General features: G+C 39.3%; 1 protein-coding gene across 1 annotated transcript in view; it reads left to right on the forward strand.

Annotated features, from left to right (window-relative positions):
• Window positions 1–382: 382 nt before the first annotated feature.
• Window positions 383–16,014, forward strand: part of LOC115219021 (WD40 repeat-containing protein SMU1) — a 28,914-nt gene continuing 13,282 nt past the window's right edge. Inside the window, exons 1-6 of the mRNA XM_029789064.2 lie at window positions 383–478; window positions 4,548–4,614; window positions 6,513–6,656; window positions 10,864–11,016; window positions 11,132–11,282; window positions 15,146–15,234. Coding sequence (XP_029644924.1) covers window positions 453–478; window positions 4,548–4,614; window positions 6,513–6,656; window positions 10,864–11,016; window positions 11,132–11,282; window positions 15,146–15,234 — 630 coding nt within the window. The 5' untranslated portion in view covers window positions 383–452. The remainder of the gene's footprint in view (window positions 479–4,547; window positions 4,615–6,512; window positions 6,657–10,863; window positions 11,017–11,131; window positions 11,283–15,145; window positions 15,235–16,014) is intronic.

A 16,014-nucleotide genomic window follows, 5' to 3' on the forward strand; every position in this document is an offset into this window, starting at 1 on the left:
TTGTGAAGAAAAAAAGATACCCTTCCCCCACCCCTAACCCTGACCCTAATCCTAACTAACCCTAACCCTAAAATAGATTGAAATGCAATAGATCGATACTAGGGTCATAATTATGGGTGACAATTTCATATGACACCGCTAGAAAAAACTGCCGTTCAAACCGAAAAGATCCGTTTTTTTCATTTTTTTCGATACTTGAATAATTGCTAAAAAAAATTCGTTGTTCTTCTATTAAAGAGAATCCATTACAAAGATATATTCACTTATTCCGGATATCCAAGTCTATTTTTGTATTTTCTCGGATTGTTTTGATTTCATTATCAAAAAGGTCCTCATTATATATAAAACAGACAGAAGGGACAAAGAAACAGTGAGACAGAGAGCTATTTCGTTCCGCAAGTCCACGTTTTGCTGGTAACCATTCTTGTTTTTATATTTCTTCACATCTCAAGATGGCGGTAGAAATCGAGTCAGCCGAGTAAGTTCACCTCTTTAAACATTCTCTTTTATCTTTTCTTTCATTGTCTTCTAATGTTTTACTTCTTCTATATCGCTCTTCTTCTCTTTACCCTTATCCACCGACTATTTTACCAACCGACACACTGTTTCCTATTGAGAATTTTCATTTTCATTTAATTACTTCAATTTAACAGTCACGTCATGTTTTTTCCTCTTTCTAAATAAATCTCCCACATTCCTCACCTTTCCTCCCTCTCCTGATCCAACCCTCACCATTTCTACCCCATCACCTCACATCTTCCTCAGTTCTCATCCTTATTTCCTTGTCTCTGATAACTATTGTTGTTTATTATCATTTCATTTCCGACTGGATATATTCTACGTTCCTCCAGGGTCAATAGGTACCGATTCCTTTATTACCCACATGGGGCTAAATATAGAGGGGATAAACAAGGACAGACAAAGGGATTAAGTCGATTATATCGATCCCAGTGAAGCAGTGGTACTTAATTTATCGACCCCGAAAGGATGAAAGGCAAAGTCGACCTCGGCGGAATTTGAACTCAGAACGAAAAGACAAACGAAATACCGCTCAGCATTTCGCCCGGCGTGCTAACAATTCTGCCAGCTCGCCACCTTCAATAAGTACCAGTAATATACTGTGATCGACTTTTAGTACACAGGTACATAGTAACGAATGAACCCAAGACTGCATTATTCAATGTGTCCTTCTTGTTTATTTTTAAAGATTTGTTTAGGGGAGGAATTTGTTGTTTGTAGCATTATTGTGACGAAGTCCCCTCCTTCGTTGGCTGTCAACAATCAGAAGAACAACATAAGTTAATGGCGATAATTATTTATCCTGGCACAAGGAAAGAGTGATAGAAAAGTCAATTAACCAAACACGAGCAGCACATCACAAGCCCATCCGAGGATCATCGTTACTCGAGGCCACATAAACAATTTGTACATCACACAGAAGGAAGAATAAACAAGCAGGTGGCCATGAACAATCTGTTCCATCACGAAACACTGTGTGCTCTTCTTTACATTCCGGGTTCTAATCTTGCTGTGGTCAACTTAGTCTTTTATCATTTAGGGGTTCGATAACATAAAATTGGGGTCTATATAGAAGAATTGTTTCCATTCACCCTTTCCAACATTTCATTATGTCGGGCCCATTTCGCTAGAAATTTTAATAGGTACATCAATACTAAAACTGGTTGATTTGTGAACTTGTATTCATAGATCGGCAAAAGAAAAAAAGTTTGAAAAAAGATGAAAAGTTTTGATAATTCTTTCTTACATGGAAAAAAAAAAGTGTCCAAGGTGAATGTAAGAGATGTTTGTTGAGAAATAAACATGGTAGTTGACCACCACTATAACAGTTGATGAAGATAATGAGAAGAGCATCTTAGCTTTTATCTTCTACTTGTTTCAGTCATTAGAATGTGGCTGTGCTGGGCCACTGTCTTGAGGAACTGTAGTCAAAAGAATCGATGCCAGTTCTTATTTTTTTAAAGCCTGGTACTTATTCTATTGATCTCTTTAGCCAAACCGTTAAGTTATAGGAACATAAACAGATCAGAAAAATTTCATGAGATGAATGTTGGACATCAGTTTGGAGATGACCATATCAAACAGGACCTGAAAAAAACCTTGAAAATTCCTGACTTCCTCATGCTCCCAAACTGTGTGCAACTGAAGTGTTATGTATAATGTGGCATAAAACATCTAATAGCTTTCTGCATACAGAAATGTTAAGATCTGCCCTCTTTCCAACTCCACAGTCAAAACAAAAACGACAGTTTTTCAACTGTCTTTGCAAATATGGAATGGATTTCCCTGATGCACTAATGCAAATGGAGCAATCACAGTGGGTCATCAAAGTCAAATCTTGGGGAGAGTATTTGTTAGGCCATCAGACTGGAATAGTGTATGATGTCCACTGTTCAGATTGGTCAGTTACACGACCCACAAATTTGTGATCTGCTTGGTTCAGTTAGGATCCATACAGAAGAATCTGGTTATTGGAAGTTGAATGTTTTGTTAATGCTGTACCAAGGAGCAGAATTATTTGTGTTGGACAAAATACATTGCAATATTTATTTTACTTCTCTATGTTGTGAGTTCAAAGCCAGCCAAGGCCGCCAGCTTTACCTTTCATTCCATCTGGGTTGATATAATAAAGTACAAGCTAAGCACTGGAGTTGATTGTATTGATTAAACCCTCCCGTCAAAAATTGCTATCCTTGTGCCTAAATTTGAAGCATTATTATTATTATTATTGAGTTAAATGGTAGCACATGCCATCAACATGACACTGGGGTACAAATATATGAAACCCAATATACAATGACTACCTGTCTGATAAGGGTACACCAGGCATATGCATCACATCCATATGTGTATGACATGGTGATTTAATATCAAGATAAACAGCGCATGACTTTGCAGGTAGGGCTCCGTTTGAATTTTCTTCAGGTTGAGTAGCCTATCCCATTCAAAAGGTCCCTGAATAAGAGTTGTTTAAAATGATGAACTCGTGTTTCCAGGAGTGAATTATTCAAACCCCAAAGAATTCCTCTCAACACTGACTATGATGCGCCCCCACTACTTCTGCTCATGATCAGAGATGCACAGATTGTCAACCACTGAGAGACATCCTCAAATGGTTATGCTCAAGCAACCGACAAGCAAATCTGTGGTATCAAGCAGAATATTTGCTGTAGCCCATATTTTATACCAAGACAAAACATGTACATGATAACACTTCCAATCAGTTAAGATGAGAAGTCATGAGAGCCAGTGCCTGGTGCTGCACCAGGACATTTATTATTATTATTATTGTATCAATATTGCTTTCCATCTTATTGGAGTTGATAGAATATGATACCAGACCAATGAGGAGTTGGTTTAATTGACTGACCTCTTTCAGTGTTGTGAGACTTATTGAACAGTATCTGAAGGAGAACAATCTGGCCTTGTGTTTTATCTTAAGAATCATCATCATCATGAATCACACCAGAGCACTGAATGACTGAAATAACAGAACATTAGCCTCAGCGCCTTGTATTATTTAAAATAGTAAAATGAACTAAGGGAAATAACTCAAATAGGCCAATGGCATGAATCTTGATAAGGAACGTAGTGAATGTTATATGTAAAGATGTATTAATTGTTGGAAGTTCTCAGTTTGGGAGAGAAAACAAAGATCTCATGGCCTGCAGAGAACAGGGGGAAATAATTGTATCAGTTATGTCCCATTATGTTCTGAGTTCAATTTCCATGAAGGTCGACTGAGCTTTTCACTTTTCTAGGATTGTTACAAGTTGCAGTCTAGTCCTGGGGAGGACAACCAAATCATTTAAAACCTTGTTGTTCTTGAATATGTGATGCTGATCCTATTTAAGGAATCATTTCAGGTAGTAGAGTCTCTGACTAAATTCTTTGAGCTGTTTATATGTGTCCCCATTTTATTCTGAGTTCAAATTATGCAATGGTTTACTTTGTCTTTCACTGGGAAGAGGTTCATTGGGTCACTCCCCTGCAAACTTTTGTTCCTGTGTTAATCACAGAAACTACTATTATCATAAACATTTTCAGATAGCTTTGTTTTCCTTTTTGGGATGGTTGTAGGGTCTTGATGTAGGTTGCTGACCACCTGGGTGTGAGTTCTGGCCAATTTTCTGCAGCCACTGTTTTTGTACCAGCCACTAAAAGTCATTTTGCTCCAGTTTTTCTTGCTGACAAAAACCTGGTCCCGTTCAGTTGTTACTTCAGTTATAAAACCACTTACCACAGACAAATCTACCAGAGAAAACTATATGTACCAGACAAATGGTACAATCTCTTATGAAGGTGAGCTGGTCACTCAGGGTGTGAGGTGAACTGGTTTTAATTATAGCAGTTTGACAGTGTTTGATATTAGGATTGTGGTACATGGAGAATGGTGGTGGGTGAGACGTGTTGGAACTGTATTTTAGAACCTCTGTTGAGGTAGGGATGGTGATGGTGAGAATGTAATCTTGGTATTGTTGTGGGAATTATAATGATGTTGATGATGATTTTTTTTTTAATGATTTCAGTGTTGTGAGACTTATTGAACAGTATCTGAAGGAGAACAATTTGTTGAGGACATTAACGGTATTACAGGTAAGTTACCTATTTTTCACCTGTCTACATGACTAGAATAAACACCAGATTTTGGTAGTTGTAGAACTGGTGGCCCTTACTAGTGAGCTCTTAATTAATATTAGTCTGGATGACCTAAATATTTGGTGATATGCAAACACTTGCATAGCAAGTGACCTGATCTTCGATCGTTTAAAATACTGAACAAATTATCAGGTTAGAGTTAGAGGGTTAACTTACTGGTGTCTGTGTGTTTCTACCTCCAATCAGAGAGTTAACTCACAAATGACCAAGTATCAATGATTTTCAAACTTAATGTGGAACCAATAAACATCTTTTACAGACAGCCACTGCCATCTTAATTTTAATAACACTGATTGGCATTGGAAGGGCATCCAGCCATAGAGGCCATGCCGAAATAGACAATTGGAGCCTGGTGCACCTCTCTGACTGGTCAGCTTCTGCCAACCCAGCCAACCATGCCAGCATAGAAAACAAATGATGACGATGAAATGAAATCATTATCATCATTGTTTAACGTCTGTTTTCCATGCTAGCATGGGTCGGACGGTTTGATCGGGGTCTGGGAAGCTAGGAGGCTGCACCAGGCTCCAGTCTGATCTGGCAGTGTTTCTATAGCTCGATGCCCTTCCTAACGCCAACCACTCCGTGAGTGTAGTGGGTGTTTTTACATGCCACTGGCACAGGGGCCAGAGGAAGCTGGCAATGGCCACGATCGGTTGGTGCTTTTTATGTGCCACTGACACGGACGCCAGTCAAGGTGGCGCTGGCATCAGCCACATTTGGATGGTGCTTTTAACATGCCACCAGCACGGGTATCGCAACTACAATTTCCATTTGATTTTTATTTTGATGTTGATGTACTTGACTCATTAGGTCTCCTCAAGCGCAGCAGGTTGCCCTACAATCCAAGGTTATCACAGTAGGCCATCCTGCGAGCCATGAACTCACTTCATTTGTTGGGTCTTTGCAGTCACAGCATATCTCCAGAGCTCTTGGTCTTTCGTCATTGCCTAAGTGAGGCCCAAAGTTATGATTTTAAAGAAAGAATTTAGTCGTATTAAAACCAAAACTTAGCAACATTACTTTGAAAGTGTGAAAAGGTTTTTCTTTTATAAAGTGTATTTTTATTAAATTTTATTAAAAGATCCTTCATTTTGTGGAATCCCTAAATTTTTCCATATAACCCACTTTGAGAAACACTGGATTGCTATGCTATTTCTTACTGTGTCTGTAACTAATGGAGATTTAACTTAAAAATAGCTTAGTCTACTTAGCTGTAAATAGGCACCAACTACTAACTACCATAACTGTACTGCATTGTCTAAAAGAGTGTACTAAAAGATACTTGGCTGTACTCATCCCACTAAAATCTGTACCTTTATTAGAAAGGAGGGGAAATAGTGGCTTGCTGGCAGTATTTGTAGTAAATAGTGAAATCTGATTGTCAATGTGAGTAAATGGTGGAGTATTTATATAATAAACAGTATGATCTGAGGTAACCCATTAATGTAGGTAAATAGTAGAGTACCTATGTAGTAAACAGCATAATTTGAGGTTACTAGTGTTAATCAATGTAGATAAAAGATGAAGTACATCATTGTCATCATCTTTTAATGTCCATTTCCCATGAGATAGTAAATAGTAAGATCCGAGGTAACCAATGATGGTCAGTGTTGGTAAATAGTGAGTGTAAACAGTTAAGAAACGGAGTAAATTGGCTTGGTTTGCAACTTTCATCATTGCAGTGTCTAGTAATATTTGTTTATTTTCTGAGTGTAAATTCCACCAAAGCTGACTTAGTTTTCTCTGTTGTGAGGTTGATTAAATAAATACCAGTTGAGTCCTTTGTTGTGTGTCAATGTTACAAATCATTGTTATTTATTTTGTTTTTACAGGAAGAGAGTGGTATTTCTTTAAACACTGTAGATTCAGTGGACAGTTTTGTTGGCGACATAAACAGTGGCCACTGGGACACTGTCCTTCAGGCCATTCAGTCACTCAAGTTACCCGACCAGAAACTTATTGAACTCTATGAACAGGTAAGATAAGGACCTTTTAACTGCAATCAAGTCAACCCATGTAGGAGCACAGGAGTAGTAATTATTGAATAAAAAACACTTGACATGTGACAGAGGGGATTCTGCTCCTGTCACAGACAACCTGTCTAGGGCCAGTGGTTTGATAAAATGCACCCGATCTAATTAAAGTTGTTGTAAAGAGTAAAGTGTTTTGAATGGCACAACAATGCACCATAATAACAACAATGGACTATAATAACTGTTATAATTTAATCATCCATAATCTGATATAATATTTCGGAATATAAAAATTCCTTCTTCAGATATCCCTAGGAATTGATTGAGTCACTGTTATAATCGGTTTTAAAGTTGTTGGTAATGAGAAGGATATCCAGTCAAATTCTTTGCCAAAAAAAAAATTGCTACTCACTTCTCAGCCCATCATTCCATTGTGATGCTGTGAGATGTGCTTCAGGTTTTGTAGATAGGGAGTTATATTTCTTGACAAGAGCGGAGGCAGGAGCATATAGATGATGGTCACCTGGAATTCTTTGGGGTGGATATAAATGGTGGTCACCTGGAATTCGTTGAGGTGGAGTGCTAGAGCAAAACCCAGACATCCAGACATTGAGATGTGATGTCTATTGTGATATCCCCTTCTTCTATGGACACATGATAGCAGTCTAGTTGGTCCTTACTGGTTGATGTGAATCTGCTCCTACCCAGCTAAAAAGACATTCCACCCACCACCATTGCCACTTTCTCTTTCTCACTCACTCTCACGCTACTCGTTCTCTACCCCTTTTCCCTGTCCCTTGTTTCCTCCCCTAGCCACAGGAAGTCTCTTCTTCTACCCCACCCCCTACTTCTCTGAACACCTTAAAGTTGCAACACTCTCCTATTCTTATGGGGTTTCTTTAGTTTTATGAATTACAAAAAGATCTCCACCAATGCTGGTGCCATGAAGAAAATGGTCCAGTTTACTCTGTGAAGTGGTTGGTGTTAGGAAGGGCATCCAGCCATAGAAATCATGTTAAAACTGAAACATTTGAGCAAGACATGGTTCCTCTGATCCATCAGGTCTTATAAAACCGTCCAACCCATACCAGCATGGAAAGTAGATGTGAAATGATAATAGTAAAGTTAGAAGTTTCTTCTTTTGGTGCTGTATGTGTCAAATGAGGAAAGTCATATTGCGTAGTAAAATGCTGTGAAACATACAAATTAGGATTCCACACAGTTTCTTATTTCTTTATTGCCCACAAGGGGCTAAACATAGAGGGGAGAAACAAGGACAGACAAAGGGATTAAGTTGATTACATTGACCCCAGTGCGTAACTGGTACTTAATTTATCGACTCCGAATGGATGAAAGTCGACCTTGGCGAAATTTGAACTCAAAATGTAAAGATAGACAAAATACCGCTAAACATTTTGCCCGGCATGCTAACATTTCTGCCAGTTTCTGTCTATCAAACTCTACTCACAGATCATTGGTCAACCCAATGCTGTTAAGCAAGACTCTTAATCAAGGCGCCGTGCAGTGGTATTGATCTCAGGCCATCAAAACTTCTTGACCATGCACTTTCCCCTGTTCACACAGAAAATTAATAAATCATCACAATCATCATCATTATGCTGCTGAAAGTCTATAAACTTGGTCAGAATCTGTGCTATACGCGGAGGCGGGAGCGGGGACACAGATATTTATGTAATGTTTGTTGTTTCTTTGTGTTTTGTAAATTTTGATGCTCACTACATAAAATATATTAACACTAGCTTAACTACTGTTTTTCAAGCAGATGGTGTGTCAGAGTAATTTCTAAATTTTTTTTTTCATTTTGATCATATTCAGTTCATTCAATAGAAATAATATGAATGATTTATGCTGTAGATTTGATCATAATGATGATGATTATGATGGTTATCAACTAACACTTCATGTCTCAACAAATTTGTAGTCTTGTGTTTATGTTAGAAATTAATATTATTGTTATAATAATAATAATAATAATAATTATTATTATTATGGTGGTGAGTTGGCAGAATCTGTATCTCACCAGACTAAATGCTTAATGGTATTTCATCCATCTTCATGTTTGAAAGACGGCGAGCTGGCAGAAACGTTAGCACACCGGGTGAAATGCTTAGCGGTATTTTGTCTGTGGTTATGTTCTGAGTTCAAATTCCGCCGAGGTCGACTTTGCCTTTCATCCTTTCGGGGTCGATAAATTAAGTACCAGTTACGCACTGGGGTTGATGTAATCAACTTAATCTGTTTAGCCCCTTGTGGATAGTAAAGAAATAGGTATTTCGTCTGCCATTACGTTATGAGTTCAAATTCTGCCGAAGTCGACTTTGCCTTTCATCCTTTCGGGGGTCGATAAATTAAGTACCAGTTACGCACTGGGGTCGATAAAATCGACTTAATCCATTTGTCTGCCCTTGTTTGTCCTCTCTTTGTTTAGCCCCTTATGGGTAATAAAGAAACAGGTATTTCATCCATCTTCACATTCTAAGTTCAAATTCTACCAAGGTCAACTTTACCTTTCATTCTTTCAGGGTTGATAAAATAAATACCAGTTAAATATGGGGGGGGGGGGGTTTGATGTAATCAACTTACCCACCTCACACCAAAATACTGGCCTTGAAACCACTATTATTATTCCATTCAAGCGTGAATCAATGCCAGTGTCGCCTGACTGGCTCCCTGTGCTGGTGGCACGTTCAAAGCTCCATCCTAAATGTGGTTGATGCCAGTGCCCTCCGACTGGCTCCTCCGCTGGTGGCACGTAAAAAGCACCATTTGAATGTGGTCGATGCCAGTGCCGCCTGACTGGCTCCCATGCCCATGGCATGTAAAAAGCACCCACTACACTCTTGGAGTGGTTGACGTTAGGAAGGGCATCCAGCTGTAGAAACATTGCCAGATCAGATTGGAGCCTGGTGCAGCCTCCTGCCTTACTAGTCCTCATTCAAACTGTCCAACCCATGCCAGCATGGAAAGCAGACATTAAACGATGATGATGATGATTAAGGCTGCAAGCTGGCTGAATCATTAGCACACCAGACAAAATACCTAGTAGCATTTCCGCCGAGGTGGACTTTGCCTTTCACACTTTCAGGGTCAATAAAATAGGTACCAGTTGCATATTGCGGTTGATGTAATTGACTATCACCCCTACCCACAACAAAATTTCAAGCCTTGTGCCTTTAATACCAAGAATTATTATTATTATTGGATTGGCAAATTCATTAGCATATCGGGAAAAATGCCTTGCAACATTGTTCTTGTTCAGATTGTAAGTTCCCCCGCCTTTTATTCTTCTACATTTAATAAAATAAAGTACCAGTCATATAATTGGGATAAACATAAGTGATCTTTTCCACTCACCTAATTTCTGGCCTTGAGCATTATTATAATTACGGGTGGCAAGCTGGCAGAATTGTTGGCACACTGGGCAGAGCGCTTAGCTGCATTTCGCCCATAACCATGTTCTGAGTTCAAATTCTGCCAAGGTCGACTTTGCCTTTCATCATTTTGGGTCAATAAAATAAGTCCCAGTTGAACACTGGCGATCGATGTAATTGATTCATCCCCTCCCCCAAAGTTGGTGTCCTTGTGGAAACATTTGAAACCATCATCATCATCATTATTATTATTATTGTTGTTGTTTTTGAAGGCAGCGTGCAGAATCGTTAGTATGTCAGGCGAAATGCTTAGTGGTATTTCGTCTTCACATTCTGAGTTCAAATGCCACCAGGGTTAACTTTGTCTTTCATCCTTTTGAAGTCAATAAATTAAGTACCAGTTACGCACTGGGGTCAATCTAATCGACTTAATCCCTTCCCCCAAATTTGAGGCCTTGTGCTTCCAGTAAAAAGGATTATTTTATTGCCTTTGCACAGCTTCTAACGATGGAGATGTACTACAGTGCCAGCTGTTCACTACCAGTGAACTAAGATAACACCTATTATTTTTCGAGCACCTTCTGGAGTATTCGAGCGGTTCCAAGTAGTGCTGTTTTCTGCAAGTGCTCCACCCTTATTGCAGCCCCTATTTCTTCCATGTACTTCTCAAGATTTTTACTCACTGTTCCCAGGGTTCCGACAATTATTGGTACTGCTGCCACCTTTTTTCATCGACCACAACTGCTTAACCTCCCATGCTAACCTGTCTATTATTATTATTATTTCCAATTATTGAAATTTTTTCTTATTTTTTCTAGATTGTTCTTGAACTGATTGAGTTGCGTGAGTTGGGGGCTGCCAGGTCCCTTCTCCGACAGACCGACCCAATGATAATGTTGAAGCAAACCCAGCCTGACCGCTATGTCCATTTAGAGAACATGCTTGCCCGGTCCTACTTTGACCCTCGCGAAGTAAGTCCGAGACTTCAGTCCCAGTTTTGCTTAACATTTTTCTGTGTTTTCCTTACTTCTCCCCTTTTCTCATCTCTGCCTCGTCACTCACACTCTATCCCCTTAATACCTCTAGGCTTATTTAGAAGGTCAAACAAAGGAAAAGAGGCGTTCTGCCATTGCCCAAGCATTGTCGGGAGAAGTCAATGTTGTCCCACCGTCACGTCTTCTGGCTTTGTTAGGTCAGGCCTTGAAATGGCAACAGCATCAAGGACTTCTACCCCCTGGTAAGTTTATTGGTTTTTCTTTTACTCCTCTGTCTGTTTCTGATGTATTACAAATTATGACAATACTTGTTATGCTATAACCGTTTAGTAACAATAAAACATAACGAAGCAGGGTAACAACTACGTAACAGTCGAACAGACTCTCCACAAACTATACACGAACCAACAAACGATATTCCAACAAATTACCAAAACGACACCTTACGATTTCCTGCAATTAATGCCTACCTTCTCTGTCTCTGTCTCACTCAGACCGCTACTATTTATAGTCGTTTGGTCAGTCTATTCTCGCAGGGGGGGTGTCATGACTCTTGCTACAACAGTTTCTAATCATTGATTCCACAGTTACCTGTGGGTGTATTCCACAGTTAACAATAGGTATGTCACACAATTACAGGTACGTACAGGTGAAATCTATATATATAAAACTGTAGTTGTGTGAGTGTCTGTCCCCTTCGATTTAGATTCCTAACTACTCCCACATTTTGCGGTGTAGTTTAACCAAATTTGGGTATCTTATAGTCGTGATTCATATCGAGCCCGTCTGGGTATTAGCGCGCGTCTACGATGAGTCTACGATTTTAAAAATAATTTAACATCATTTTTTATTCCATTTTAATGCATAATTTTTCGTGTGTCGATGGCGGCGGAGTTGGCGTCCACGCTCACACCTGCACCTGTGTTGCTTTTCCCCCTTCTTCCCTCCCTCGTGAAGCTGTGGGGAAGGGAGTGTAAGGAAATCAACGTCGTAATGCGTTGTCAAGGAGACCAGCGTTCTTTTAGAACAACGACTTCATGGCTTGAAGACACCAAAATTACCATCATTTTTTATTCCATTTTTAATGCATTTTTTTGCTATAACTCACTAAAAATGCTTATATAGTTATTTCCCTTACAAACCCGAGCAACGCCGGGCGATACTGCTAGTATAAAATATATAATTTAAATTTTCTTTCAATATCATCATATCAAATGAATTATTAGTCAAGCATGCTGAGCAAAATGCTTAGCGGCATTTTGTCTGTCTTCATGTTCTGAGTTCAAATTCTGCTGAGGTTGAATTTGTCTTTCATCCTTTTGGGGCCAATGAGTACTGGGGTGGGGTCAGTATAATCAACTTACCCACTCCCCTGAAATTGCTGGCCTTGTGCCAAAATTTGAAGCCAATAATATAAAAGTAAAATGTCTATTGATATATATTTATGTTAAAAATGCTGTAATTCCATTCAAATTGTCCATTTTTTTTGTGTTTGTGTCTGTTTTGCACACAATTTCTCTCCATTGTTGTTGGTTTATAAGAACACGAGTAAATAGTCAATGGGTTTGAGTCATGAGGACGACTGATTGAATTTGGCTTCTAAAAAAATTTTGGAAGAGAAACATTTTAAAAGTTTCTATTCGTTCTTTTTCTCCAACTGTTTGCTTTCACTATTGATGAGTATTGCTACCCAACATTGTTTACACCACAGACATCAAAACATCTGCTCGAAAGTTCGTCAGATGTGACACTTGATGCAATTTTCATCTTTCAAAATTGATTTTAGGTCAAAGAAAATTGATATTCCTTTCAGGATAACATCTGTCTGTGTTTTGTTTGTTTTTTGGGGCAACACTCTGTCCATACATGTTTTCATTATCGTGGTTTGTAAAGATTGTATTTTATTGAGCAAACATTGTGTATGATAACATCAGAACATATAATATTTCATTTCCAAACAACCAGTATTTTCAGCTGTTGTATTTTCTTCTTTTTCAATGCATTTACGAAAGATATCTTTAGCTGATACTTGGTTTTTTAAACAGACACCCAATCTGTTATCTTTTATAACTGAGAGATCTTTACATAATACATTTGATGATTAGGAGAGTAATGCTACAGTTGTAAGTAACAGATGTAAATGCTACACATGCTCACCTGTATATTATACACAGGGTGTGATCTTCTCTTAAGAACTGGTGGCAAAGGATGTTAAATAGAAATGTAATTATATTAGTCTTGTTATGTTAGAGGAGTGTCTTGATTGTGATGGTTTATATTAAGGATCATCATCATCATTGTTTTAACATCCACTTTTCCATGCTGGCATGGGTCGGATGGAAATTTGCTAAGGCAGATTTGCTATGGCTCAATGCTCTTCCTGTTGCCAACCCTCACCTGTTTCCCAGTGACAAGTGAGGTAGTATTCCACCCACTGACCAGACATGTCTCAGAAGATAGGAAATGAAGGATGCTGCTTATCTACATATGTATATATACGACAGGCTTCTTTCAGTTTCTGCCTCCCAAATCCTCTCAGAAGACTTTGGTCGGCACAGGGCTATATAGTAACAGTCACTTGGCCAAGGTGCAACACAGTGGGACTAAACCTGGAACCAAGTGGTTGGAAAAACAACCTTCCTGACCACACCCCCACCTTTCCACTGATTGTCCACTATGGAGTCAGTTGACTGTTTTTGTTTCCCATCTTCAGGAAATGCGTCTTCCCCCTCCCCACTCCTGAAATACTCTCACCTTCATCTTATCACACAATAATGTCTTTTGTTTTCGTCTTGTACTTGTTTCAGTCATTTTGTGGTGGCCATGCTGGGGTACTGCCTTCAAGAATTGACCCCAGCACATTTTTTAAGTCTGGTATTTATTTTATTGGGTTTCTTTTGCTGAACTGCAAAGTTAAGGGGATGTAAACACACCAACACTGGTTGTCAAGCAATGGTGAGGGACAAACAAACGCACACACACAGAGGACGGGCTTCTTTCAGTTTTTGTCTACCATATCCACTCACAAGGCTTTGGTCAGCCCAAGGCTATAGAAGACACTTGCCCAAGGTGCCACGCAGTGGAACTGAACTCAGAACCATGTGGTTGGGAAGCAAGCTACTTACCATCCAGCCAACCCTATGCCTCACATATTAGCCTTTTCTTTTTATACTTTTATTTCCAAATCTACTGCAACCTATTTTTGAACTGTTTTGAAGGTCACCCATTATTTCTATATTTTCTGGGCACAGTTAAGAAGTTTGTTCTAAAATCACAAGGTACTGGGTTCAATGTCATTGAACAGGACCTAGGTAAGAGTCTTCTGTTTTAGCCAGAGATTGACCCGAATCTTATAAATGAAATTATGTAAATGGAGACTGTGTGGAAGCTTCTCAGCTAGACTCTACATGAAATTTAAAAGTGCAAGCCTCATCACACAGTCTGCTTTTAAATTTAGGACACATCAAAAATCAAAATCAAAATCAAAATCAAATTCGATGACTGGCATCCGTGCTAGCGGGGTGCAAAGAGCACCATACGAGTGTGATCATTGACAGAGCGGCTAACCGGCTTCCGTGCCAGTGGCACTTAAAAGGCACCATTCGAGTGTGATTGTTACCAGCGTCGCCTTACTGGCACTCGAGCCCTCTGCTAGTAGGGTATTAAGAGCACCATCCAAGTGTGATCGTTGCCAGAGCAGCTATCTAGGCACGTAAAAGGCACCATTCGAGTGTGATCGTTACTAGCATCGCCTTACTGGCACCTGTGCCGGTGGCATGTGTAAAAGATTTGAGCGAGGTCATTGCCAGTATCACCTGACTGGTGGCACATAAAAGCACCCACTACACTCTCGGAGTGGTTGGTGTTAGGAAGGGCATCCAGCTGTAGAAACTCTGCCAGATCAAGATTGAAGCCTGGTGCAGCCATCTGGCTCGCCAGCCCTCAGTCATTTGTCCAACCCATGCCAGCATGGAAAGCGGACGTTAAACGATGATGATGATGATGAACTGTCTGGAACATTCATCCTGGTATGTTTCTTATTCAGTGAGTATGTAGCTCTGGAATATTCTGCAAGGAAACCAATCTGAGATCTGTTTACTTTCAGGGACCACAATTGATGTATTCCGTGGTAAGGCAGCTGTTAGGGAACAAGAAGAAGAGAAATATCCAACACAACTTGGCAAAACTATCAAAGTAAGTGCTTTCCCTCTTTTCTTTATCTTCGGTGCTTGTACCATGTAAAAAGTACCCAGTCCACCCCGTTAAATTGGTTGGTGTTAGGAAGGGTATCCAGTTATAGAAACCATATCAAAACGGACACCTGGAGCAGCTGTCCAGCCTTGCAAGCTCCCGTCAAATTGTCAAATCCATACCAACATGGAAAATGGATGTTAAAGGATAAAGATGATGATGATGAAGAATAATGGTGGTTCTTTTTATAGTTCCAATCCATTATGGTTTGCCAGGCCAAAATAAATATAGATGTCTCTGAGATGCATAAAACCTGTTTTCATAGTAATAAGTAGATCAGGGAAAAATATTTTATTAGCTCGGGGACCAGTTTGTCACTGGTATTATTTCTCAGGAACTGGAACCTATCCCTATTGAAGTGAGTTGGTCTTATTGGGCCAGTATTTATTTCCATTTCCATAGTTCTTTAATTTGTTTCCACTCGTGGTTTACGCCATAATGGAGCACAGTCTTTAACATGAAGATGAGCAATAAATCTCTCTCCTGGATACAACTGTGCATCAAAGCTATACATGTATATTGTATTTATTTCTTCAGACACCAATCTATCATGGCTATGTAATATGCTGCTTATTCCTGCTGACTCTTAGTGAACCATTGCTGTAAAGAATTCAATGTTCAGTCCGAAACACAAAAGAATATTTTGCAAAGGATTGGAATTCAAGCCTTTTCAGTTGGTCATCCGATTATGCACCTCAGCTACTTTTTAGGGGAAGAAAGAAT

This window comes from Octopus sinensis, linkage group LG14 (assembly GCF_006345805.1).
Source record: "Octopus sinensis linkage group LG14, ASM634580v1, whole genome shotgun sequence".
NCBI lineage: Eukaryota > Metazoa > Mollusca > Cephalopoda > Octopoda > Octopodidae > Octopus > Octopus sinensis.